Source organism: Ochotona curzoniae, unplaced genomic scaffold (assembly GCF_017591425.1).
Source record: "Ochotona curzoniae isolate NIBS_2020 unplaced genomic scaffold, NIBS_Ocur_1.0 contig_4516, whole genome shotgun sequence".
Classification (NCBI taxonomy): Eukaryota; Metazoa; Chordata; class Mammalia; order Lagomorpha; family Ochotonidae; genus Ochotona; species Ochotona curzoniae.
This window is the reverse complement of record NW_024466313.1, coordinates 3,752,630-3,779,315: the sequence shown is the minus strand read 5'-3', so window position 1 is coordinate 3,779,315 and position 26,686 is coordinate 3,752,630. Positions and strand designations below refer to the sequence as shown.

The 26,686-nt window shown below is 57.6% G+C and overlaps 4 protein-coding genes across 11 annotated transcripts in view; 2 read left to right on the top strand and 2 right to left on the bottom strand.

Moving 5' to 3' along the window:
- Positions 1 to 26,686, top strand: part of TSPEAR (thrombospondin type laminin G domain and EAR repeats) — a 116,535-nt gene that overhangs the window by 62,962 nt on the left and 26,887 nt on the right. Inside the window, exon 2 of the mRNA XM_040986704.1 lies at positions 7,224 to 7,444. Coding sequence (XP_040842638.1) covers positions 7,224 to 7,444 — 221 coding nt within the window. The remainder of the gene's footprint in view (positions 1 to 7,223; positions 7,445 to 26,686) is intronic.
- Positions 534 to 1,268, bottom strand: LOC121160705 (keratin-associated protein 10-9-like). The gene has a single exon (XM_040986732.1). It carries the CDS (start codon positions 1,266 to 1,268, stop codon positions 534 to 536), a length of 735 nt encoding a protein of 244 aa, XP_040842666.1.
- Positions 12,528 to 13,661, top strand: LOC121160698 (keratin-associated protein 10-3-like). 8 transcript variants are annotated; one of them, XM_040986712.1, is made up of 5 exons: positions 12,528 to 12,731; positions 12,903 to 12,942; positions 13,012 to 13,142; positions 13,224 to 13,336; positions 13,436 to 13,661. In XM_040986712.1, the coding sequence occupies exons 1-5, from the start codon at positions 12,528 to 12,530 to the stop codon at positions 13,659 to 13,661; spliced, it is 714 nt and encodes a 237-aa protein (XP_040842646.1). The 8 variants fall into 8 exon arrangements, with proteins under 8 accessions (XP_040842646.1, XP_040842643.1, XP_040842644.1 ...); XM_040986709.1 differs by adding an exon at positions 12,771 to 12,825 and having other exon boundaries at positions 12,880 to 13,010; positions 13,110 to 13,336; XM_040986710.1 differs by lacking the exon at positions 12,903 to 12,942 and adding an exon at positions 12,819 to 12,872 and having other exon boundaries at positions 12,528 to 12,707; positions 12,993 to 13,336.
- Positions 20,296 to 21,141, bottom strand: LOC121160704 (keratin-associated protein 10-12-like). Its single transcript, XM_040986731.1, has 2 exons — positions 20,634 to 21,141; positions 20,296 to 20,543 (listed from the first exon to the last, which is right to left on the bottom strand). Exons 1-2 carry the CDS (start codon positions 21,139 to 21,141, stop codon positions 20,296 to 20,298), a joined length of 756 nt encoding a protein of 251 aa, XP_040842665.1.

Sequence of the window (26,686 nt, the reverse complement as noted above, 5' to 3'; positions counted from 1 at the left end):
CAACAAAATGATGATGCAATGACGACTGTCTCGGGCTGTCACAGGGCCACTCAGCCCAGCCCAGCCCTCCAGCACCCCGGAAGGATGCCTGGGAGCCCCCACCCTGTCCACAGGGAGCCCCCCACTCTGCCCACAGGGAGCCCCCACCCTGCCCACAGGGAGCCCCCACTCTGCCCACAGGGAGCCCCCACTCTGCCCACAGGGAGACCCCCACCTGCCCACAGGGACCCTCTATGCTACACAGAGAGCCCCGGGATCCCTAAGGAATGCAGGACACGCAGAGTCAGAGGGTTCAGAGCTACAGGACTTTAATGGTGAGTTTGCCCCATGCTTGAGAGCTGGGCGCAGACACCCTGGGGAGCAGAGGCCACTAGGGGGACGCAGCACCACAGACTGACCTTGTCACAGTCCAGCTCAGTCCCACCCAGGCCCCAGAAACTCCAGGGATGGCCTGAGGGTAGCAACAGCCCAACACCCAAGAACCAGATTCCAGGATCCACACAGGACTGGCCACACAAAGTCAGGGACACAGCTCAGCAGCAGGACTGGCCCGAGGAGAGGCCACAGCAGGCCAGGCGGGGGCAGGCAGGCCGGCAGAGCAGGGACACGCTAGAGGAGGGTCTGCAGCAGGCTGAGGGGCCACAGTTGGGCTGGCAGCAGGAGGTGGGGGCACAGCAGGAGGAGGCGGGCACGCAGCAGGCGGGTCTGCACACAGGGCGGCAGAGCAGGGACACGCTGGAGGAGGGTCTGCAGCAGGATGAGGGGCAGCAGCTGGGCTGGCAGCACGAGGGTGCTGGGCAGAGGGGCACACAGCAGACAGGCTTGCAGCAGAGGGTCACACAGCTGGACTCCTGGCATGGGGAGCAGCCACAGCATGAGGGCTGGCAGCTAGACTGCTGGCAGCAGGAGGAGCTCTCAGAGCAGACTGGCACACAGCAGACAGGCTTGCAGCACACGGGCTTGCAGCAGAGGGTCACACAGCTGGACTCCTGGCAGGGGGAGGAGCCACAGCATGAGGGCTGGCAGCTAGATTGCTGGCAGCAGGAGGAGGAGCAGACAGGCACACAGCAGACAGGCTTGCAGCACACGGGCTTGCAGCAGAGGGTCACACAGGAGGACGGGGCGCAGCAGCTGGGGGCACAGCAGGGTGGCTCGCAGCAGCTCTCTGGGCAGTCGTCCACCTGCCAGGAGTCGTGGGAAGCGGGCATGCAGATGTTGCTGCCGTAGCTGAGGTTGCTGGAGCAGATGGACACGGTGGAGGCGGCCATGATGTGCGGTGAGGGAGAGGGGTGTGAGTGTGAGTGTGTGAGCGATGGAAGTGTGAGTGTGTGAGAGGCTATAGGACCTCGGCTTTTATCTTTGCCGGGTGCATGTTGCCCCAACAGGAGCTTGTGTATCCCCGCCCCTTCCTTGTTGGTGTTTGCAGCTGTTCCTGCAGGACAAACAGCGGTTGTTTTAGCTTCCCGATTTGTTGCCCAGCCCGAGGCTGGCTGGGCTGCTCCCACACGCTCTCAGCCCGAGAAGGAACGCATGGCAATGGGCAGCTGGTGCCGTGTGCTCCTGACCAGAGTCGCCTGGCGCTGGGTGAGCCGGCCTGCTGAGGGTACTGGGTCCTGGCGAGTGGCCATCCTTTGGCCCTGGCCCACGGCTGCTGATGACATGCTCCCTGCTGTGAGATGACAATGGCCGTGTTGTGACCAGGCAGTGTGTTCCCGTTCCTGGGGTTGAAGCCCCCAGACTCTGCCATCGCCAGTTGTCTCGTGGTCTGGCCATCGGTGTGTCAGCAGGGGCCACAAAGGAGGACCCGTGCTCATGGGGGCAGGTGACCGCAACCTCAGATTTGAGCTCACATAGCATCTCCCTGCAGATGTGCCTCCAAAGCCCCCTCTCTGGGGTACCCACGCAGTAAGGCCCACCGACCAACCTCACAGTCATGTGATCTGAGAAGTAGTGGTTGGGATGGTGAGTTCCGTAGGGCAGGACTCCATCATCCACTGCTCTGGGCTGACCAGCCCAGCAGGTCCTCCCTGGGTGGCTCTGGGGTGCCAATAGCCATGCCCATCAGTGGCCTCTGTGGCGGGGACACAGGACTCCCCTAGGCACCTGTGACAGTAGTACTTGCAGGGGCCATGGGACAGCTAGCCCTTAAAGAACTGTTCAGGCCCAGGCCTTCGAAGACAGTGTGGGCGTCACGCAAGACGTCTTCCGAAGCGAGTCTTCGACCAGGTCATGCACAAGTGGAGTAGAACACACTTGCAGAGATGTGCCTTCCGGACAAGGCTGGTTTTCTCACCAAGCCTGTATAATGGCCATGGCCAGGTGACCGGTGGGAAGGCTTCCCCCGTGATAGCCATGGCCAGGAGGCTGGCAGCGAGGCCTCTTCCATGATGGCCACAGTAGGCTTCTCACCGAGTCCATGTGATGGCCATGGCCAGGCAGGTGGCGGGGAGGCCTCCTCCATCATGGCCATGGCCAGGCAGGTGGCAAGGAGGCCCCCTGTGTGACTTCCTGGCTCCAGTTATTGGCTCTTCCATGGGGGATTACATAGCATCCACTCCTGATTCGTGCAATGTTCCCGCAGCACTCACTGGACATGGGTGGCTGCCTGCCAGGATGCACCACTGCCCCAGTCCCCTCCCCCCTGCAGCTCCTCCGGCTCTACCTGGCCACAGTGAACCCCCTTCCTATGGGGGACTGGTGAGGAGTTTCAAGGCACACCCTCCTGTGGGGTGATCTCGAGGACCCCTGGGTTCCTGTTCTTGGGGACATGTTGGGCAGCTGTGGCAACCTCAGAAGAGTAGAGCTGTTGGGGTGTCACCCTGGCAAGGTGTCTGTTCCCCCCACCGTTAGCCCAGACTGCTGAGACCTCTGTCTGCACGGCTGTCGCAGGACCGCAGCTCAACCGGCCGTTTCCGGTGCGTCACTGACTGACATCCGCCAGGGACCCTTCCCGCTCCGCCCTTCCGCATGTCCTGCCCCAAGCATGTGTAACTCAGTGTGGACCATCTGAGTCCAGGATCCAAACCCTCCAGGAGATGTACCCTTCAGCGCGCATAGCCCCCACAACTCCGCTCATCTCAGCCCTTGTTCCCTGGTACCCAGAGGCCTGGCCCAGCCCACGGCCCTCCCTTCCCGACTCACAGGATGGTCCCTGGCTTAGCTGCCCCACGGCCTTACGCCTGTGTCCCTGACCCACAGCTAGGCCTTGCACGTGTCCACCCAACAGCCCTCCCGGCCCCGACACACAAAACCTGTGGTCACAGCCCGCAGAGGTCTCCCACAGTGTGCGGGGATCTGAGGGCCTGGAGCTGCTTCAGGGGCTGCCCGGCCATTCCTGTCGGCACCTGCCGGGCGGGTGCTGCCGGCAGGCCCGGAAAGCTGCCGGATAGCAGGGCTAATCCTGCCCGGTGGGAGCTGACAATGCTTCTTACTGCAAACACCTGGGGTCAGAGCAGGGCCGGGCCAGAGGCGTCCTGGACCCCTAAGGCGCCCTGTGGGTGGAAGAGCTGGGGGTGGCTGGCCCCGTGCAGTCTCCTGAGACAGCCCCCTAGGCGCCGAGGCCACCCCTGCAGCCTGCTGGACCACACGCGAGGGCCACCCAAAGGGGAGAGCTGGCAGGCATGCGGGCAGCTGATTTCTAGGCTGCGTGCCAGCCACACTGAATGCCCCACGGCCAGTCACATGTGGTATGCGTGATGGCAGCTGGTGGTGGCACCCCCGGTGACATGCCCACCACGTTGCCCAGACTCCTCCCGGCAAACTCGGGTGTGCTCACAGGACAAGGCCATCCATCCCCAGTCTGATGCCCATTCCTGGTATGTCAGATCCTTCAAGTTACAGAGAAGGGCATCAGGAGACGCCTCCAGGGTTGGCACACGGTCGGCAGAGCTTGGCAGTGCCCGGGACCTATGTTAGTGTGGGCCCTCATCCCAGCTCCAGCATGGGAATGTGGCTCATGACACACACCCATTCTCACACCAGGAGCCCCCACCAAGCCCTTCAACCCCATGGCAGTGTGGAGTGAGCTGACGTCTGAAGAAACCAGTTAGGATTATTGAGTGTGGAACTTGCCTGGCACCCTGGGGCCCCAGGCTCTCCTGGGATGCTAGATCTCACTCAAGGGGCTCGGCTACAGGCCAACCTACAGCAGGACGGGGTGCCCTTGCGGGGAGCTGGGCGGGCTGGCAGCAGGACGGGGTGCCCTTACAGGGTGGACGGGCTGGCAGGAGGACGGGGTACCCTTGCGGGGAGCTGGGCGGGCTGGCAGCAGGACGGGGTGCCCTTACAGGGTGGACGGGCTGGCAGCAGGACGGGGTGCCCTTGCGGGGAGCTGGGCGGGCTGGCAGGAGGAGGGGGTGCCCTTATGGGGTGGGCGGCAGCGACTTCTTACATAAAGCACATTTGCCACTTTCTCCAGCTCAGCTGAGCATGATAGCCCAACTACCCTCTTCTAGCTGTTTCTGAAAACGCTGCCACAGGAAGCCCAGCCGAATGGCAGTGAGCCGGGGGCCGTCACGGGCCGGCTGGGAGGGAAGGTACTGCGGAGCAGGGCCATCCAGGGTGTGCCTGGTGGGGGCTGAGAGGTGTGTGGAGCTGGGGTGGGCATGCAGTGGGGCCACCCTGGGATGTGTGTGGGCATCTCTGGCCTTTGGTGTAGGTCCCAAGCAGGCATGGGGCCCTGGGGGAGGTACAACGGCTGGCATGAGCTCCCCACCACTTGTGCCCGCTGTTGTCCAGCTCTGTCATCTGTCTGACTTTGGGAAGGGGACTGCTCCTCAGAGGGCACCTGCTCCTGGTGCAGGCCAGGGGGGCACTGCCCACTCACCACAGGGAAGGCCTGGGAGGGCAGCACCCCGTGAGGCACGTGGGGTGCAGAGGGAGCCCCAGGGAGGAGATCATCTCCCAGCAACCGCAAAGCAGGTCTGTGTCAAGGCCATGCCAATATCTGCATGTGCCCAGGTGTGCAACTGCAGTCAAAGGCAGCCCCATTGCCCACACTCAGCCCCCACTCAGTCCCCACTCAGTCCCCACTCAGACCCACTCAGCCCCACTCAGACCCACTCAGCCCCCACTCAGACCCACTCACCCCCACTCAGATCCACTTAGCCCCACTCAGACCCACTCAGCCCCCACTCAGACCCACTCAGCCGACACTCAGACCCACTCACCCCCACTCAGACCCACTCAGCCCCACTCAGCCCCACTCAGACCCACTCAGACCCACTCAGCCCCCACTCAGCCCCACTCAGACCCACTCAGCCCCACTCAGCCCCACTCACCCCCACTCAGACCCACTCAGACCCACTCACCCAGACTCAGACCCACTCAGCCCCACTCAGACCCACTCAGCCCCTACTCAGACCCACTCACCCCGACTCAGACTCACTCAGCCCCCCTCAGCCCCCACTCAGCCCCCACTCAGACCCCACTCAGACCCACTCACCCCCACTCAGACCCACTCACCCCCACTCAGACCCACTCAGCCCCACTCAGCCCCACTCAGACCCACTCACCCCCACTCAGACCCACTCAGCCCCACTCAGCCCCACTCAGCCCCCACTCAGACCCACTCAGCCCCACTCAGACCCACTCAGCCCCCACTCAGACCCACTCACCCCCACTCAGACCCACTCAGCCCCACTCACCCCCACTCAGACCCACTCAGACCCACTCAGCCCCCACTCAGACCCACTCACCCCGACTCAGACCCACTCAGCCCCACTCAGACCCACTCAGCCCCACTCAGCCCCACTCACCCCCACTCAGACCCCACTCACCCCCACTCAGACCCACTCAGACCCACTCAGCCCCCACTCAGACCCACTCAGACCCACTCAGCCGACACTCAGCCCCCACTCAGACCCACTCAGCCCCACTCAGCCCCCACTCAGACCCACTCACCCCGACTCAGCCCCACTCAGACCCACTCAGCCCCCACTCAGCCCCACTCAGACCCACTCACCCCCACTCAGACCCACTCAGCCCCACTCAGACCCACTCAGACCCACTCACCCAGACTCAGCCCCACTCAGCCCCACTCAGCCCCACTCAGCCCCCACTCAGACCCACTCAGCCCCACTCAGCCCCCACTCAGCCCCACTCAGACCCACTCAGCCCCCACTCAGCCCCACTCAGACCCACTCAGCCCCGACTCAGACCCACTCAGCCCCCACTCAGACCCACTCACCCCCACTCAGACCCACTCAGACCCACTCAGCCCCCACTCAGACCCACTCAGCCCCCACTCAGACCCACTCACCCCGACTCAGACCCACTCAGCCCCACTCAGCCCCACTCAGCCCCACTCAGACCCACTCAGCCCCCACTCACCCCCACTCAGACCCACTCAGCCCCCACTCAGCCCCACTCACCCCCACTCAGCCCCACTCAGCCCCCACTCAGACCCACTCACCCAGACTCAGACCCACTCAGACCCACTCAGCCCCACTCACCCCGACTCAGCCCCACTCAGACCCACTCAGCCCCCACTCAGACCCACTCACCCCGACTCAGACCCACTCAGACCCACTCAGCCCCCACTCACCCCCACTCACCCCCACTCAGACCCACTCAGCCCCACTCAGCCCCCACTCAGCCCCACTCAGACCCACTCAGACCCCACTCAGACCCATTCAGACCCACTCAGCCCCACTCAGACCCACTCAGACCCACTTACCCCCACTCAGCCTCCACTCACCCTCACTCAGCCCTCACTCTGACCCACTCAGCCTCCACTCACCCTCACTCAGCCCTCACTCTGACCCACTCAGCCTTCACTCAGCCCTCACTCCGACCCACTCAGCCCCCACTCAGCCCCCACTCAGTTGTTGCAGAATTCAGGAGTGGCAGCAACAGACAGAGGCAGCCCCCAGCACTGCTTGCTGGCGTACCGGGCTGCTCCGATGGCAGAACCAACACCCTTAGCAAGAGACAGCAGATGCGTCTCTGGGTCTCCAAGTCTCTTGGGAACCGCTGAGTCTTTCAATGTCAAGTCGACGAGGTTGAGATACAAGCTGCCTTTGAAGGCAAACAGGGATGCGTGAGATATTTTGAGTCGTCCCTGGCCACAAGGCCGACAGGCTGGTGTGGCCCCATTCCTCTGGCGGCTCGCGCTATGCTCAGGGCTGCAGGTCCCGCCTCAGGGCAGCCTCCAGTGCCAGCTGCTGTGTGTCTCACCCCATAGGGCAGGCAGGCCTAACCCAGATGTGTTCTCTTTGCCACAGACCTGCGGCCCCTGGACATCCTGGCAGAGGCGGTCCCGTCGCATGGCACCCTGGATGGAGTCAGGGTGGTGCAGGTGCAGGGGTCGCGGGGCCTTAAGCTCCAGGCCGCCACCCCTCACGCCCTGAGCTTCCCAGCATCCAGGTTCTTCTTCAGATGTGATCTCTTCCCCGAAGAATTCTCCATCGTCATGACCTTGAAGCCCCCCCACCTCCCAGCCAAGGTCAGTGGTGTTTTTTTTTTTTTTTGTCTTCCTGTCCAAATGCCCTGATCACCTCTTAAGCAGGTGTAATTGGGGAGAGGGCTGGCCCTCTGAGGTCTCCGAGAGTCCTGTGGGAGTCTGGAGAGGTGCTGAGGTCGCTAACTCGGGCAGAGAGCAGGTGCAGTCCCGGGGCCGGGCCACTCTCTGAGTGCCTGATGTTCTCAGGCAGGAAGCAGCGACACCGTGCTCTGGCTCCGTCCTGAATCCAGATTCTCACCGTGCCTCTCCCCTCCCACGGGTCAGGCTTGGGTCACCTCTGCCCTCCCCAGCAGTCCGTTTCTGGGACAGTCACAGTGCAGCAGCCACGAGCGAGATCGCATGTCCAGTCCGGCGTGTAGATTCTGGGGCACAGCCCTTCCTGCCGAGGCAGCAGTGCGCTGTGGGAACGGGCCGTTTTGGCACCTGCTGCAGGCTCTCCACGTCCCTGCTCTCTGCCTTCATGGCCTGTCACCTGCTGGGAAGCACAGCTGCCCGGGGTTTCAGCGGCAGAATGTCCCTGCCCTCTCACTTTGATTGCCATCCCTTTTAAATTCTTTACCTGTTACCTTCTCAAACACGACTCTATACTTTTAAAAGTTGATGTGTTGGAGAGGCAGGAAGACAGAGCGAGCGCCCAGTGGGTCATGCCCCTAGTACTGAACAGGAAGGTGAGGCTGGAAGCTGGGGTGGCGGGACGTGGGGCCTGACCCCTCGGGCTGTCACCCACAGTTCCCAGGGCACACACCAGCAGGAAGCTGGAATCTGGAGCAGAGATGTGGGGTTTGGGTGTCTGAGCTGCCGTACCCATGCCTGCCGGGCATGGCCCCACTGGCTCTGGTACGGGGCCAGTTCTGTCGTACAACAGCCCTAGAGGCACCTGCCAGCAGCTTCCGCTGTCACTTCCGACCTGCCTGCCGCATCCCCATCCCACCTGTCAGGTGCCCCCCTTGCTATGGCTGCCCAGTGCTGCCGCATGCACAGCCTGTTGGCCTGCGTGCGCCCCTGTCGGCCCGTGTGACCCCGTCGGCCTGTGTGTCCCCGTCGGCCTGTGACTGACACCGTGTGTTCCCCCGTCGGCCCGTGTGACCCCGTTGGCCTCTGTGTCCCCCGTCGGCCTGTGACTGACACCGTGTGTTCCCCCGTCGGCCTGTGCTGACCCCGCGTGTCCCCCGTCGGCCTGTGGCTGACGCCGCGTGTCCCCCGTCGGCCTGTGCTGACCCCGCGTGTCCCCCGTCGGCCCTGGTGTTACACAGCCCTCCTTTTCTCCCGGGATGTTGCTGGTGGCAGAATTCCCGTCACATGGGGTTCTATGATGAGCTTGTTGGGGAACCTCCTGACTTGTATCTGTCCCGCACGCTGTCCAGTGGTGGAGGAGCCTGGGGCGTGTGCGTAGCCCAGCCAGCACGAGTCAGCACGGGCAGACGTGGCCCTTGGCACCCTGGACCACGCCTGCGGGTTTACTCCTGGATTCTCCTTTGATTTTCTAGGTCTATATGTTTTTCCAGGACCAAACTGTCTAAATCACCAAAGGTTTGTACATTTTTAAATTGGAAAAACTGATTCATTCAATCTTGTTCTTTCTTTTAAGATTTAAAAAAACATTTTTAAAAAGATTTATTTATTTTTATTACAAAGTCAGCTATACAGAGAGGAGGAGAGATAGAGAGGAAGATCTTCCGTCTGATGATTCACTCCCCAAGTGAGTGCGATGGCCGGTGCTGTGCCGATCCGAAGCCAGGAGCCAGGAACTTCCTTCCAGGTCTCCCATGGGGGTGCAGGGTCCCAAGGCTTTGGGCCATCCTCCACTGCTTTCCCAGGCCACAGGCAGGGAGCTGGACAGGAAGTGAAGCTGCTGGGATTAGAACCGGTGCCCATGAGGGATCCCAACACGTTCAAGGCGAGGACTTTAGCCACTAGGCCACGCCGCCGGGCCCCCAAAATATTTTTATTTGAAGGAAAAAAATTCACAGAGAACAGAGAACGGTGGGCCTTACTGCGTGTCACCCGGCCGTGGGCGTGGCTGCCGCCTGCCGTGGGCGTGTCGCCCGGCCATGGGCGTGCTGCCCGGCCGTGGGCGTGTCGCCCTGCCGTGGGCGTGGCTGCCGCCTGCCGTGGGCGTGTCACCCGGCCATGGGCGTGTCGCCCGGCCATGGGCGTGGCTGCCGCCTGCCGTGGGCGTGTCGCCCTGCCGTGGCAGTGGGCTGCGTGCCGCCCGGCCGTGGGCGTGTCGCTGCGCGTGAGGTCATTTCCCGTCGCCTGAGCCTCTCCCGCCCGCGCCTGGACTGCACGTGCGGCTCCAGGTTGCACACACGCCCCTGGCGCCCAGTGTTGGCGAGGAGCAGCCCCGCTCCGGCATGGAGTGCGCACCCATGTGTCCTCCAGCTCTGTGAGCGACTTCTGTGCGCAAGGGCCTTGGCTGTCCCGGGGGCCTTCTCTGCGTCTGGCTGTGCGTGCCACGGCTGTGATGTCCCGTGGTCGTCAGAGGGGAGGGTGCACACTCCTGCAAGAGTCAGTCCTTTGCTGAGGATTTGACAGCCGCATCACGAGGCCTACCGCCCGTGCTTGTGTTTCCGGGTGCCTTGTGTCTGCACCGACGATGAGTTGGGGAGCAGCAGCTCTTCCGGTCGCTGTGTTCACAATTCTAAACTTCTCCTGAAATAGTGCCTGTGAACCTTCCCATACTCCAGGGTTCTGCTCTCCGCGTCTACTCCCCTCGAGACATTTTCTTACCCACCTTGGGTTGCTTCCACTCGTGTGCAGGCGTGTGAGATCGCTGACAGCTCTGGGTCCGCGCTGCTGCGTGCAGGGCACAGAGCTGGGCGTCCACTCCATCCTGGTCCGGGCGTCTGGGCAGCTGCGACGCTCAGCCGGTGGGTGCAGCCCCGCGGGCGTCCGTGCGTCGTGGTCACCCACTGTCCAAGCCTCCTGTTTCCTTGCTGGTGCTCTCCTCGTGGCCCCACCCTCTGCTCACCCGCCGCTTGATGCTGAGCTGTCACTGTTGGCGTTTCTGTCCGAATTGGCTGCTCTGGTGTCACTTACGCTTGCTTCTTTCTCCTGATGGGCTGGCCTTCTCCGTCACCACACACCGTCCCTCCTGCCCTGGTGAGGGCTTTGGTTTCACACGCTGCCACCGCGCTGCCCCGGGCTGCAGCCTGGGCCCCAGCTGTGTCTATTACAGCAAGCAGCCGGTGCGTGTCGCCCAGTCTCGTCCAGTGCTCTCTGCCTCGGGAACCGGTGAATTCCTTACAGTTGAGGTTATTACCGTGTCACATTTGGTCCTCACTTTGTTCAGCTTTCACCCAAACTGATTGTGACCCCGAAATCAACGCTGGTGGGGCCTTTGAGGTCACTCGTGGGCGACATGACACATGACTCCCAACACACATGACCCACAACGCTCCCTTCCGACACCGGCGTTCTGTAGGCAGCTTTGGGGGTGTGCGCCGAGAGAGTGTACAGGTGTTGGCGGCTGTGCCCTCTGTCATTACGACCTTGTCCTGCCCAGCGTGGCTTTGTCCCATGCCCTCGGCTGCACGCTGCTCAGGCCTGCGGGCGTGGCGGGCCCAGCGGGCCCGGTGGGACACAGACACACTTTCCAAAGCGAGAGGAGAAAGGCGTGCTTGGTGCAAGGCGTCCTCCAGCAGTCCTGCCCTCTGCTCCGCGTCTCCGCGTCCTTCAAGGTGCGTCTGAGCCACGTCCCGTCGGGGGGCTGCAGCCATGCTGCAGGCTGACCAGGATGGGGACACATGCGTCGGGCCCCACCACGCCAGGAGTCACTTTGTGTTGTATTACTTCGTGAACAGCAGCTCTGTGGGCTGCAGGAGTCTTGGTTGGCAGCTGCCTCGTTGGAGCGCGTGGAGCATTCGTCGTCCACCGCCTCCCAGCCTCTGCTGGTGCTGTTGGTGCTGGGGGGCTCCCCTGCACACGGCCCATCCTTCCTCACTGCTCCAGCATGCTCTGCTTTCCTGTGACTTGTGCCTGTTCACTAGGCCATTCCTGCTGTGGTGTTTTATATCTTGGCAATTGCTGAACTTCTTCAATGCAAAACGAATCTGGGGCTTTTGTGGCCGTATTTCTCCACTGTAGACTGACTTGCCATGCAGACACAGCACAGCTCAAACCCCATTGTCAGATGCCAGTGAGGCCATGAACCCCGGATCCTACTGTACCCCCAAAACACTCAGCACCACCCAGGCTGCTTCTGGGGTCCACCTGGGACCCTGCCTTTATGCTGCAGAGGTTAGACCAGCGTCCAGGGACAGACTGGGCAGGAGGACGGTACACCGGGACTTTGGGTGTCATTGGGGGTTGTTCTACAGCCCTGCTGGCTGCACCTGTACTGAGACAGCACCCAGGACAGGAGTGTGGCCAGCACGGGAAGGGAGCTCTTCTGAGGGTGCAGCACGCAGGGGTGCAGGAGCTAGGAGGAGAGCAGACCACACAAGCATTGCAACCTGCCCACAAAGCAGGATCACAGAACAGTTCCCTGGAAGTGGGCCGGAGGCTTTGTCCTGTGCTGACCAGCCCAGCTCATGCTCATGTCCATGCCCTGCTCAAGGACTTCCCTGGGGTGACCTCCCTGACAGCCAGCAGCATGGATCCACAGGCTCCGTCCACGGGGGACCAGCCCGGCGTCATGGGAGCCGTGCCAGCAGAAGGCGCCCTGCCGGTCCTCAGGCCCCGTGTCTGAGGACTCCACCCTCTCCATCCTCACCACAAAGCTTCTCTCTCAAAGAGAGTGCGCCGGATGGGAGCGAGTGTGCCACGCCATGTCCTGGGGAGGGAGGCCGGAGCCAGGAGCGTCACACCGGCACCCTGAGGGTAAACAAAGGCCAGACAGCCTCTCCCTCACGCCAGACTCAACAGCAAGCAGCACCCACAGGGCATGACCAGGAACCAGAAACACTCAGCTCCACCTCAGACTGGGAAACCAACACTTCCCTCAGCTGCTTTGGGAAAACAAACACCTCGGCGGGGTATAAAAGCCGGGCAGTGAGGAGAACCACACAGCTCCCCGCATCCACTCAGACACTCACACTCAGGCCTTCCTCCCTCACCGCACACCATGGCCGCCTCCACCATGTCCGTCTGCTCCAGCAACCTCAGCTATGGCAGCAACATCTGCATGCCCGCTTCCCACGACTCCTGGCAGGTGGACGACTGCCCAGAGAGCTGCTGCGAGCCGCCCTGCTGTGCCCCCAGCTGCTGTGCCCCGTCCTCCTCTGTGACCCTCTGCTGCAAGCCCGTGTGCTACAAGCCTGTCTGCTGTGTGCCTGTCTGCTCTGAGGGCTCCTCCTCCTGCTGCCAGCAGTCTAGCTGCCAGCCCTCGTGCTGTGGCTCCTCCCCATGCCAGGAGTCCAGCTGTGTGACCCTCTGCTGCAAGCCCGTGTGCTGCAAGCCTGTCTGCTGTGTGCCAGTCTGCTCCTCCTCCTGCTGCCAGCAGTCTAGCTGCCAGCCCTCATGCTGTGGCTGCTCCCCATGCCAGGAGTCCAGCTGTGTGACCCTCTGCTGCAAGCCCGTGTGCTGCAAGCCTGTCTGCTGTGTGCCAGTCTGCTCCTCCTCCTGCTGCCAGCAGTCTAGCTGCCAGCCCTCATGCTGTGGCTCCTCCCCATGCCAGGAGTCCTCCAGTGTGACCCTCTGCTGCAAGCCCGTGTGTTGCAAGCCTGTCTGCTGTGTGCCTGTCTGCTCTGAGGGCTGCTCCTCCTGCTGCCAGCAGTCTAGCTGCCAGCCCTCATGCTGTGGCTCCTCCCCATGCCAGGAGTCCAGCTGTGTGACCCTCTGCTGCAGGCCCGTGTGCTGCAAGCCTGTCTGCTGTGTGCCAGTCTGCTCTGAGGGTTCCTCCTCCTGCTGCCAGCAGTCTAGCTGCCAGCCCTCGTGCTGTGGCTCCTCCCCATGCCAGGAGTCCAGCTACCTCTGCTGCAGGCCAGTGAGCTGCGTGCCCCTCTGCCCAGCACCCTCGTGCTGCCAGCCCAGCTGCTGCCCCTCATCCTGCTGCAGACCCTCCTCCAGCGTGTCCCTGCTCTGCCGCCCTGTGTGCAGACCCGCCTGCTGCGTGCCCGCCTCCTCCTGCTGTGCCCCCACCTCCTGCTGCCAGCCCAGCTGCTGCCGCCCGGCCTCCTCTAGCGTGTCCCTGCTCTGCCGGCCTGCCTGCCCCCGCCCGGCCTGCTGTGGCCTGTCCTCGGGCCAGTCCTGCTGCTGAGCAGCGTCCCTGGGGCCCTGTCCTCCCACTCACCCCTCAGCCTGTGCTGCTGCAGGACAGGTCCCTGCCTGTCCACTCTGCTCATGTCACCTTCTTCCCGGTCTGCTGTCCTGCCCAGTGTCTGTGCCCTGTGTAATGTGGCCCCACTGCAGCTGTGGATACTCCATGTGGCCCCTCAATAAACCGTCCTGACCCCTGACTCCTTTCCTCTGTCGTTCTTTGAGCTGGCACGGTTGAAGCAGACACCTTGTCCTCCATTGTGTTCAGAGGGGACCTGACTCAGCCTGGAGATCATGGGGGTCCTGGGTGGACCCTGGTGGCCACCCCACGTCAGAAATCCTGAGACTGCCCCCACAGTCAGGTGCTGGTCTGGGAGTGCTGCCGGCCCTGACTGTCCCCGTCCACTGACATCTGGGCCGAGCCATCCTGCAGCTGCCTGAAGATGGGTCACCCAGAGCCCAGTGCTGGTGGGGCAGGAATCACGCTGGTGCCGAGTGAGGCGGCCCATGATCGGTGCCTGGCCCTGTGGCAGTCAGTGCAGAGCCACCTGCTCTGGGCGGATTGGCTAGGGATTAGAAAGTGTGCCAGGCACTAAGCCAGGACTGATGGGCATAGCGGAGGTTGCTTGCTCACTTTTCCTCGTGCTGTCCAACCGTGTCTCCCACGCGTGGCGCTGGCGGCCGTGCCAGGCCTGTGCCCCCATGCCCACCATCTGCCCAGTGCTTCAGCAGCTCTCCTCAGTGCTGGGTTTCACATAGGGCTCCATTACTGATAGGACTGTGGGCGCTAAAAGGTGGTATTTTCCCTTGGTACCCCGTTTCTTCTAAAGCCGGTGTTTTCCCCCTTGCATATGAAATACCTCATATGAAACTCCGTGGAGGTGCACGGTGTGGTGGGGGCAGGGGCGTCAAGCTGCTGCTGGGGACACCTGCTCCCACAGTGGGGTTCCTGGGGTCAAGTCCTGCCTCACTTCACTCCCATTCCCTGCTAGTGTGCCTGGGAGGCAGAGGGGCTGGCTCAAGAGTTGTTCCCTGCATCCACGTGGGAGACCCAGATGTGGCTCCAGGCTCAGCCTGCCAAGCCCTGGCCCGTGGCATCACTGGCGGCGTGCGCCAGCAGGTGGGTGGCCTTTCTTCCCTTTCTTCTTTACTCGGCCTTTCACACAGAAAATATTAATAGTTTCACGATAACCACCTTGTTCCCTTGCGTGTGGCATTCCCACACTGTCCTGTTGGTCCTGGCACAGCCCTGGGATGCCCTGTGCAAGTCACCGGGAGTGACCCAGCCGCTGGAATCTGCTCTCTGCCTCTCCTCTCTGAATCTGACTTCCCAATAAAAATGAATCTGAAGGAAAAAACGTCTTTGCCTACGCCTGTTCCTGTAGGGAGTTTCCCATGATTTTTTCAAGTTTTCGTTGGTGTCTGGGAATGTGCTTAGTTCCTTGAGGCATTTAGAGCTGATTTTTCTAGAAGGTGAAGGGGCCAGGTAAGGGGGACTTGGCTGGTGCGATGGCTCGTTGGCTAATCCTCTGCCTGCAAACTCTGGCATCTCGCCTGGGTGCCGGTTCTTGTCCCAGCTGCTGCACTTCCCATCCAGCTCCCTGACTGTGGCCTGGCAAAGCACAGCAGGACAGCCCCAAGCACCCCACGCACGGGGCAGCCCCAAGCCCCCCACCCACGGGGCAGCCCCAAGCCCCCCACGCACGGGGCAGCCCCAAGCCCCCACCCACGGGGCAGCCCCAAGCCCCCCACGCACGGGGCAGCCCCAAGCCCCCAACCACGGGGCAGCCCCAAGCCCCCCACGCACGGGGCAGCCCCAAGCCCCCCACGCACGGGGCAGCCCCAAGCCCCCCACCCACGGGAGTCCTGGTCAAACTGAGAAAACACTTCCACGTTTTCCTCATTCAATATGATGCTGGCGTTCGGTTTTCATACCTGCGTTGTATTGTAGAATGTTCCTTCTGTCTTGCTTAGGGCTGTTAGCATGAAGTGGTGTTGAATTGTATTGAATGCTTTCTCTGCACCTATTGAGATAATCAAATGGCTTTTATTCCTCATTACTTGATGTGATGTTTCCCATTTGTTGATCTGTGTTTCTTAAATTAACCCTGTGATGTCAGCACAAGTCCCCCCGGTCCGGGTCAGTGATGTGTCTGGTGGCGTGTCGCTGGATTCCGTGGCTAGTATTGGTGGAGGACTTTTGCTTCTATGTTCATCAGGGAGACTGAGCTGTTGCTCTCTCACGGTAGTGTCTCTGCAGCGTCGGTATAGAAGGAACCTGGCTGGGCGCCTCCCTTTCTCTGCTATCTTTTTAATGTCATATTTTTAAAATTCTATGATGCAGTTCCACAGGTCCTGGGACTTGCTTTATCCCCTCCCCTATTCCCTCCCCCTCACTGAGTTCTTCTATATCATTACTAAAGTATAGTTCCTCATACGGAGTCATATGTCCACCTTACGAGCATGGACAATGGCAGAGTCCAGCATCCTATTGTCAAGATACAGTAAACAGTTTCACTGGGAGCCCATCTTTGTCTGGAAGTAGAGATGCATACTGCATTGATAGTCTGCATTACACAGCTACTATAATCCCCTTAAATGAAAAGCCACAATACAAAATCAACAACACGAAGGGAAAAAAAGAGAAATTAGCAACACCATGCAGTTAAATTACATGCTACTGATTGACTCATGTGTCGCTGAAGAAATGAAAAAGAAAATCAAGAAGCTTCTTGAAGAAAATGATGTTACTCTATGATCTAGGAGTCATGAAGAGTTTAATCACAACAAAGTGTTTTGAAGAAATGAAACAGAAAACAACAAAATCCAAGAGATACAGCTTCCTGCGGCTCTTTGTTGGTGAAACGGGTCTCCTGTAGGCAACAAATCAATGGGTTTTGTTTTTTAACCTGGTCTACTAATCTGTGACGATTGACTGATGAGTTTAAGCAGCTTACATTCACTGTTCACATACATAGGTGGTAATTGGTCCTGTCATTTTAGGAATGGGTTGTTCATTGATTTAGTCTTCTGTTGTGATTTCATGGGATGTTCTTCTGGTTTGCCTTTGGTTTTGTTGGGTGCTATTCCTCTTCTCTGTCAAGAGAACATCTTGAAGTATCATTTGTAGGGCAGGTTTGGAAGAGGCATTTTCTTTTAACTTTTCTTTACTGTGGAAGAATTTTATTTCATTTTCAAAGACAAAAGAAAGTTTTGCTGGTACTTAACCCTGGGCCGACAATTTTTGCTTTGGGAATCTGGAACGTGTCACTCCATTCTCTTCAGGTTTGTAGAGTTTCCTGAGAGAGATCTCCTGTAGTTTAATTGGCATTCGTTTAAATGTCAGTTGATTTTTTTCTCGTGTGCACATTTAAGGATCTTTTCCTTATGTTCAGTTGAAGAGAGCTTGATGATCACGTGTCGTGGTGAAGATCGCTTTTGATCAAGCCTGTTGGGAGTTCTGTGCCCCTCCTGGATCTTGTTTCCCAATTCTTTCTCCAGATTAGGGAAATTTTCCATTATTATTTCATGAAATAGAGTTGTAAATCCAATTTCTCTTTCTGCACCTTCCAGGTCTCCCGTAACTCTTATATTTGACCTCTTAATAGTATCTTTCAATTCTTGAATGCTTTTTTTTAAAAGATTTATTTTTATTATTTTTTTATTGGAAAGGCGGATATACAGAGAGGAGAGACAGAGAGGAAGATCTTCCGTCCGATGATTCACTCCCCAAGTGAGCGCAACGGCCGATGCTATGCCGATCTGAAGCCAGGAGCCTCTTCCGGGTCACCCACGCGGGTGCAGGATCCCAAAGCTTTGGGCCGTCCTCGACTGCTTTCCCGGGCCACAGGCAGGGAGCTGGAAGGGAAGCGGGGCTGCCGGGATAGAACCGGCGCCCATATGGGATCCCTGGAGTGCAAGGTGAGGACCTTAACCACTGCGCCAACGCGCAAGGAAATCTTGAATGCATTTTTTAGCCTGACCCAGCTCTGCTTCCAGCTTTTTGTTTGTTTCTCCCTGATGACAGGAAATATCTTCTAATTGTGAGATTCTTTCTTCTGCCTCCTTCATTCTATCTTGGAGACTCTCCATTGCACTTTCAATTTGCTCCACTGTGTTCTTCCTTTCTGATATATCAGCTGTCATTTGACTCATTTCCAGTGTCACATATTCCTTGAATTCCTTCAATGTGTGCATTACGAGCTTCTTGTTGCTGATCAGAAGCTTTATAACAAGTTTTTTGAAGTCTGTATGCCCATTTTCTCGCTGTCTTCCCCAATGAACTCTGAGGTTGGCAAAGGGTTCTGTTCCTTTGCAGGGGAGTCTTCAGCAATATTCATCGTGCCTCTGTCTCTTCTTTGGCTCGTGGTCATTGTACTTCTGGTTAGCAGAGTCTTCTCCTTGGGGCGGGTTTCTAAGCTCTGTCACCCACAGGTCTACAGTTCAATTTTACTTATTGCAGTTGGTTCACGACTCTTTGTTTGCAGTCATTTGTGCCACTGCCTCCAGCGAGTTCCAGGTCTGGGTTCTTCTGTTAGATTTCCAACATGGTCTCCGTAGCCCCAGCTCCTGGCTCACCAGTCTCCACCTCCTGTGATACCATACTGAATATGCACCATTGTCTGTATAACCTTGTCCCACTTTGAGATTCAAACAGCTCCCAGGATTAGGGAGACACCAGGTATCCTATAGAGCAAGGTTGTTGGTGGTCACCGCCGCCCAGGGCAGCGACCCTGAAAATGACAGGGCACGCTCTTGAGTGTCCGGGAAAAGCCGGAACTGGACCCCTCACTGCCAAAAGCGGCCGTGTTTAATCCTTCTCCACTGCTCCTGTGCACATTGCTCTAAGTTTCCTCCCTGCTTCTTTGGCCGGCCATCTTTCCGCACCATTCCTCCTGTTCTTTCCGCCACCCTTCTTCACGCCCACAGTCTTTCTCGTCCGTCGTCGTCTGTCTGTCTGTCCTCTGACTGGACGACAGGACCACTGCGATGGACAGATACCAGGTCTTCTGTTGGCAAGGCTGCGAGGCGCTCCCAGCTGTGTGGAGGGCCTGACGGATGTCTCCCCCAGTGCGGTGTCACCCCGTCTGCTTGGACACTCAAGCACCCCGCTAAGAGTTCTGTAATCTGTTGAGGCATCGTTCTTTGCCCCTGTGACACGGTTTTTGCAACCCATGTGAGCTTGGGAGTTAATGTCACCGATCATGTCTTGCTGAGTGGACCTTTAGCAATTTAAACACAGGAGCACAACTAAGCCCGTGCCATTTCTGGACACCTTGTTGGACGCCTACCCATTGCCTCCGAATCTGGCCCAGACATGTAGCACACCTTCTGGCCAAGGGCTTGAGAATATCCTAAACATTAATGCAAGTGATGGGAGGGAGAGCTGAAACTGCTATGGCGATACATGCAGTTATTGTAATCGTAAAGGCCAGCGTGTCCTGGCAATTGTTTGCAGCACAGGAAAAGTATCTGATCTAATGTTTGGTTAGTGGAATTAAGGGATGCTTTTATCGATATTAAAGAGATATGCTTTTGATTATTGTTGGTTTGTTTACGCTGTGGTTATAGGGGGATATACTATTTGAACCTTTTGTCTTGGATGTTCATGTTTGTTCCCTTGTAACATATTTCTCCCATGAAGTGATGGGCACGTTGTGGACACAGAACTGTAGTCGGAATGTGTTGTTAATGAGCAGGTGCCCACATGTGCCCTGGCCTTGGCGTCCTGGCTTGTCCCTCAGTGGCCAATGCCGATGGATGAATAATGGCTTACTTTGAAGAAACTGACTATAGTAACTTCCAGAAGTATCTATAAGAGCACCTGGTGGAATGTGAAGTGAAAAATTAATTAGTCGAACATCTGTGCATGCGGGCTTAGTTGTGAAGTTAAAGACAGTGAAATGAAACGTGTGCAGAGGTTTGTGATGCGTCTGAGTGAATAAAACGGACAGCTTCTTGAGGTGTGGGAGAGGGCGCCGAGTGACAGTGTCCATGTCGCTTAGTTTGCCGACTCCACACACGCTTCTCGGCCTCTGAGCTCGGGAGGAGCTGGGCTCCGGCACACTGGCCCATCAGCACAGAGCAGGTGGCTCTGCACTGACTGCCACAGGGCCAGGCACCGATCATGGGCCGCCTCACTCGGCACCAGCGTGATTCCTGCCCCACCAGCACTGGGCTCTGGGTGACCCATCTTCAGGCAGCTGCAGGATGGCTCGGCCCAGATGTCAGTGGACGGGGACAGTCAGGGCCGGCAGCACTCCCAGACCAGCACCTGACTGTGGGGGCAGTCTCAGGATTTCTGACGTGGGGTGGCCACCAGGGTCCACCCAGGACCCCCATGATCTCCAGGCTGAGTCAGGTCCCCTCTGAACACAATGGAGGACAAGGTGTCTGCTCCAACCGTGCCAGCTCAAAGAACGACAGAGGAAAGGAGTCAGGGGTCAGGACAGTTTATTGAGGGGCCACATAGTGTGTCCACAGCTGAAGTGGGGACACATGACCCAGGGCACAGACACTGGGCAGGACAGGGGACCGGGAAGAAGGTGACATGAGCACACTGGACAGGCAGGGACCTGTCCTGCAGCAGCACAGGCTGAGGGGTGAGTGGGAGGACAGGGCCCCAGGGACGCTGCTCAGCAGCAGGACTGGCCCGAGGACAGGCCACAGCAGGCCGGGCGGGGGCAGGCAGGCTGGCAGAGCAGGGACACGCTAGAGGAGGCCGGGCGGCAGCAGCTGGGCTGGCAGCAGGAGGCAGGGGCACAGCAGGAGGAGGCGGGCACGCAGCAGGCGGGTCTGCACACAGGGCGGCAGAGCAGGGACACGCTGGAGGAGGGTCTGCAGCAGGATGAGGGGCAGCAGCTGGGCTGGCAGCACGAGAGTGCTGGGCAGAGGGGCACGCAGCTCACTGGCCTGCAGCAGAGGTAGCTGGACTCCTGGCATGGGGAGGAGCCACAGCATGAGGGCTGGCAACTAGACTGCTGGCAGCAGGAGGAACCCTCAGACTGGCACACTGGCACACAGCAGACAGGCTTGCAGCACACGGGCTTGCAGCAGAGGGTCACACTGGAGGACTCCTGGCATGGGGAGCAGCCACAGCATGAGGGCTGGCAGCTAGACTGCTGGCAGCAGGAGGAGCCCCCAGACTGGCACACTGGCACACAGCAGACAGGCTTGCAGCACACGGGCTTGCAGCAGAGGGTCACACAGCTGGACTCCTGGCATGGGGAGGAGCCACAGCATGAGGGCTGGCAGCTAGACTGCTGGCAGCAGCAGGAGGAGCAGACTGGCACACAGCAGACAGGCTTGCAGCACACAGGCTTGCAACAGAGGGTCACACAGGAGGACGGGGCGCAGCAGCTGGGGGCACAGCAGGGCGGCTCGCAGCAGCTCTCTGGGCAGTCGTCCACCTGCCAGGAGTCGTGGGAAGCGGGCATGCAGATGTTGCTGCCATAGCTGAGGTTGCTGGAGCAGACGGACATGGTGGGTGAGTGGTGAGCTGGTGAGTGGGTGCCTGGGCGTGTGAGTACAGATGGGTGGCTGAGTGGCTGACGTGCTCAGGGCTGTGGGGCCTTTATACCCCTCTGTGGTGTTAACCCAGCAGGAAGCTCTGGAGTCTTCCCTTTCCTTGTTGTGCTGGGGCGGCGTCTGGGAGCCTGGCTGTTTCTGCTTCTTTGCAGGCGATTGCTCAGCCTGGCCCATGTGCTGACCATGGCCCTGGCTGTTCTGCTGTCCGTGCAGGGCCCTGCTGTGGCCTGGGCAAGCAGCAGACAGTGGCTCAAGGACTCAGGCCCCTGGCACACCTGTGCCTATCTGGCTGGAGTTGAAGGTCTTTGACACCAAACTCTTCCCTACTGGCTCCCCAAGTTTGCTTTTTCAAGTTTTTTTCAATTGTATAAACTTTGGTTTCTATCATTTTTGGTTGCAAAGGATGAAGGAATAGAGGAAAGTGAGTGAAACCATTGTTTCCACATTTTCTTATTTCTTTCCTGTGTCCTTGGTCAGGCAGAGATAAAGGGCGAAGCCACAGCGAGCCTGCCAAGCATCCCTTTACCCCAGTGCGGGGCATGATCCGACGGGCCTGCTCAAGTGCTTCATAAACATATATATACTTTTTATTTTAATGTTTTTTGTTTGATTTGATATTTTTACATTTTGTTGTTATTATTATCATTTTATGATATAGTTCCATAGGCTCCTGGCATTTCCCTTATCCACTCCCCAACTCCCCACCCCACCGAGTTCCTCTATATCATTACTAAAATATAGTTCTTCCTACACAGTCATGTGTTAATCATTGCGGGCATGGACAATGGCAGAGAGTCCAGCATCCTATTGTCAAGATATAGTAAACAGTTCATTGTAAGTCCATCTTTGTCTGGAACTACAGATGCATACTGCATTGCATCCTCACATCTGGACATTAGTCTCCATTTCACAGCTACTGTACATCCCCTTAAATGAAAGGTTATAATACAAAATCAACAACAGAAAGAAAAATAGAAATGTACAATGCCATGCAGTTAAATAACATGTTACTAGATGGGACAGTCTCCATTACACAGCTACTATACATCCCCTAAATGAAGAGCCACAAAACAAAATCAACATCCGGGAGAAGAAGAAACTAACACCACCATGAAGTTAAACAACATGTTATTAAATGACTAACGTGTAGCTGAAGAAATGAAAATCAAGAACCTTCTTGAAGAAAATGATGCCACTGTATGATCTACGAGTCATTGAATGATTTAATCAGGAGAAAGTGTTTTGAAGAGATGAAACCAACAGAAAACAACAAAACCCATGATATAGTTTCCGCTGATTTTTGTTAGTGCAGTGTGTCTCCTCCACACAATAATCAATGGGTTTTGTTTTTTAACCCAGTCTACTAATCTATGACGATTGACTGATGAGTTTAAGCAGTTTACATTCACTGTTCACATACATAGGTGGTAATTGGTCCTGTCATTTTAGGAATGGGTTGTTCATTGATTTAGTCTTCTGTGGTGATTTCATGGGATGTTCTTCTGGTTTGCCTTTGGTTTTGTTGGGTGCTATTCCTCTTCTCTGTCAAGAGAACATCTTGAAGTATCATTTGTAGAGCAGGTCTGGAAGAGGCATTTTCTTTTAACTTTTCTTTACTGTGGAAAAATTTTATTTCATTTTCAAAGACAAAAGAAAGTTCTGCTGGTACTTAATCCTTGGCCAACATTTTTGTTTTTTGCTTTTAGAATCTGGAACAAGTCACTCCATTCTCTTCTGGTTTGTAGAGTTTCCTGAGAGAGATCTCCTGTAGTTTAATTGGCATTCGTTTAAATGTCAGTTGATTTTTTTTCATGTGCACATTTAAGGATCTTTTCCTTATGTTCAGTTGAAGAGAGCTTGATGATCACGTGTTGTGGTGAAGATCGCTTTTGATCAAGCCTGTTGGGAGTTCTGTGCCCCTCCTGGATCTTGTTTCCCAATTCTTTCTCCAGATTAGGGAAATTTTCCATTATTATTTCATCAAATACAGTGTAAATCCAGTTTCTCTTTCTGCACCTTCTGGGACTCCCATAACTCTTACATTTGGTCTCTTAATAGCATCCTTCAGTCTATCAGTCTATCAGTCTGTCAGTCTGTCTGTCTGTCCCAGTCATCCTGTCGTTCGGTCATCCGTCCATCCTCTTACCGGCTACTTTTATATCGTTCTCCACCAATCACTTCTCCCTGTGGTCCACTTGGCGCTGCGTGTTAGGCCAGTAATCAGAGAGAGCGCACTAGCCTATCCCTGTGACTTCCTGTTCACCTGCTGGGGAGGCCAACCCTGCCTCCTGGCCCTGGGCCAGTCATCATTTTGCAAAGGCCCTCCTAGTCCCAGAGAGGTTTTTGCACCACGCTCCCCACAGTTGGTGGTGCGATCTTGCCGAGCCTGTTGGCTGTTAGGTCTGGGTGCCACACACACCTATTTTGACCCGTACGCTGCCACAGTTGGTATTATTTTCCTGTGCGATCAGTGTAATGCGCAGAAGGCAGCATGTTCTCTCCGAGCTCAGTGCATATGCAGCTCAGCGCTGTTTCCACAGTCTCAAAGGCCTTGCCACACTGTCCAAACTGGCACCAATGCAACACTGCTAGAGTTCTTGATCTGCTGGCCATCAGATCTGAGGGCTAACCTGACCTCTCTTGGGTAGAACCTGTAGAATGCCATGTTGTTGCAGTTCACTGAGCCAGAAATGAGTTCACTCCCAGCTCCATGCATGTGCAGTCCTGCCCTATAGCCCTTGCCTCCTTAAGCAAAATGGCGCCCCGTTTGGCTCTAGATGACTGACTGGGGTGTGAAATCCACGCATTTCTCACATTGCCCGCCTGGGATCTGGCGCTCTGTCTCTGCTCCTGGTCAAATCAAACAGACTCATGGCCCCACCAGTGTGTGTGTGATCTGGCATTGGGAGAGGTTCTGGTGGAGGAGCTTGGCAGGCCACTCCTCTGTAGGGACACAGTTCCTGCAGGTGGGCACAGGAATCAAGAAGGTGAGAAGCTAGCCCAGACCAGGCCAGGTTACGGTACCCATGGTATTACCTTTGCCTCAGGTCTGGGGCAAGGCAGGCTGGGCCGGTTCATACCATACACGGGCAAATCCAAGAGCCAGAATGGTGTGTGGGTCATGCCAGGTTGGGCCGCAGTACTATCCTGTGCACGTTAGGTCTGGGACTGGGGGCTGGCTGGGCTGGCGAGGCTGCAGTCCCCACCAAACATGAGCTGGAAGTATGGGCAGGCCAGGCTGGCCAGACTAATGCACCCACTGGCAAATGCCAAGGAGAGGCAGCCCATACCTGACTTGATCAAGGCATCCAACAAGCACACGTGAGATCCAGGGAAGTGTGGGCTAACCCTAGGGGGGCTGCAGAGAGCCGCTCTGCTGGGCCACTATTCCGACATGTTGAGTGAGAGCTGGGATTGGGGGAACATCAAGCTGTGCAGGGCTACAACACCTGTTGGCCTACATGTAACCTGGACTGGGCCCAAGCCAGGCTGGGCAGAGTATTGGTACATGCATAAGCCAGAGGGTGAGGGTTGGGTGGGCTTTGCTCCAACATCAGCTAGCTGATGTTGGCGTAGGTTGAAAAGTCTGTCGAGCAAGCAGTACTACCACCTGGAGAGTGCAAGACCTGAGAGTGGGAGTGGGCTCTTTAGGAAACAGAGGGCAACTCCCTCTTGGACTGCCACTCGCCCTGGTGCAATCATGGGCAGGCATGGGGAGACATAGGGTGACGCCTGTTGGCAGGTGTGTGGGCTGGATAGTGGGCTGGTTGGGTTGGACTAGGCTTCAATGCTCATTGCCATGTATGAGAGGTGCATGGGTTGTGGGACAGACTGGACCAGTCTGCTGTACCTACTGGCAAGCAGGAGAACCAGGGAATGAGGTGGGTCTGCTGGGGGTTGTTGAATCCCTCCGCCTTGGCGTTAGCTCTCACTGGTTTGTGTGGGGGCCGAGTTTGCAGTGGGCAGGAATGGGCTGCACGGCAACACCCACACGTTTGTGTAGGAGACAGGGATGGAGACAACTGACACAGCAATTGTAAATCGGCATAGGCCGATTTGGATGACAGAGTGTGCTGTACCCTGTACTGGCATGCACGCACAAAAATCAGGTCTGGGATCACCTCCATGAAGTTTGTTTGGGAATTCACCCAACTGAGGCACTTACTGGCCAATGCATAAACCAGGTTGGAGTGCAGGTCATGCTGGGCTAGGATATCACACTACTGGTTCACATGAGCCTGGGATGGAAGCTGACTGAGCAGGGCCAGGTTTCAGCACAAGATCGGTGGGTGCTATTCAGGTCAGGTCAGAACAACCACTGGCACATGTGGAATCTGTGGAGGGGAGTAGGCCTGGCTGGGAAGCAAAGGGGTGCCCTGGCCGGGTTGTGATCCCCATTGGAGAGCACGAGGACCAGGGTGGGGGCTGCAGTCTGGTCTGGATATAGCTGCAGAATCCCTCTGTGTGTGTGTGGCCTCGGAATGGGATGTGCCAGACTGGGCTAGAATCCAGCACCCACTGGTGCTCATAAGAACCAGGTAGGTGTTGGATGGGCTAGGCCAGGTCTCTGCCCCCACTGAGCCATGTGCGAGCTATGTCTGGCTATGGATCAGGCTTGGCTGGGCTGTAGCAACCAACAAGAAGCAGAATGGGTGAGGGCTAGTGAGGAAAGGCCACTGTTTCTGCTAGGACAGGAGGTGGACTGAGTGGGGCTGGCCCATGGGCCCACTGTTGTGTGTGGGGAACTCCTCTATCAGGACGCGCTCCCTGCAGGTGAGCACAAGAACCAAGACATGGTGCAGCTCAGAACAGGCCAAACTACGGTATCGACTGGCATACATTTGGCGCAGGTTGGGGGCAGGCCAGGCTGGGTCAGTCCCTATCAACTACTGGTGAATCTGAGTGTCAGGATGGAGTGTGGGTCAGGCCATGTCAGGGCACAATACCAACCAGGACTGGGGGCTGGCAGGGCTGAGCTAGGCTGCGGCTCCCACCAACGTGATTTGGAATTGGGGATGGACCTGGCCTGGCCAGGCTACAGCACCCACTGGCAAATGCCAAGGTGAGGGGGCTGTGCCAGACTGGGCCGCAGCACCCAACTAGCACATGTGAAACCCGGGGGCGGGTGGGGATGGCCCCAGTGAGGGGCTGCGAAGGCACTCCTGCTGGGTCACTATTCCCACTGGTGAGATGAGAGCTGGGATGGGGCAGACCAGGCCGGGCAGGGCCACATCCGATGGCTTACCTGTGTGTGAGCTGGAGCAGGGAGAAGCCAGGCTGGGCTGACTGTACCTTCTGGTACATGCATAAGTCCGCATCGGTGTGGATTGATTGGGCTTTGCCGCAGCATCAGCTGGCAGATGCTGGCACGGGGACCAAATTCTGTCAGGTACAGGCACAGCTTAGACAGATGGTGGCACCCCCTGGCGCCAGTGTGGACTGAATAGTAAGGCTGGTTTGGGACGAACTGGGCTTCAATGCCCATCAACACATTTGAGA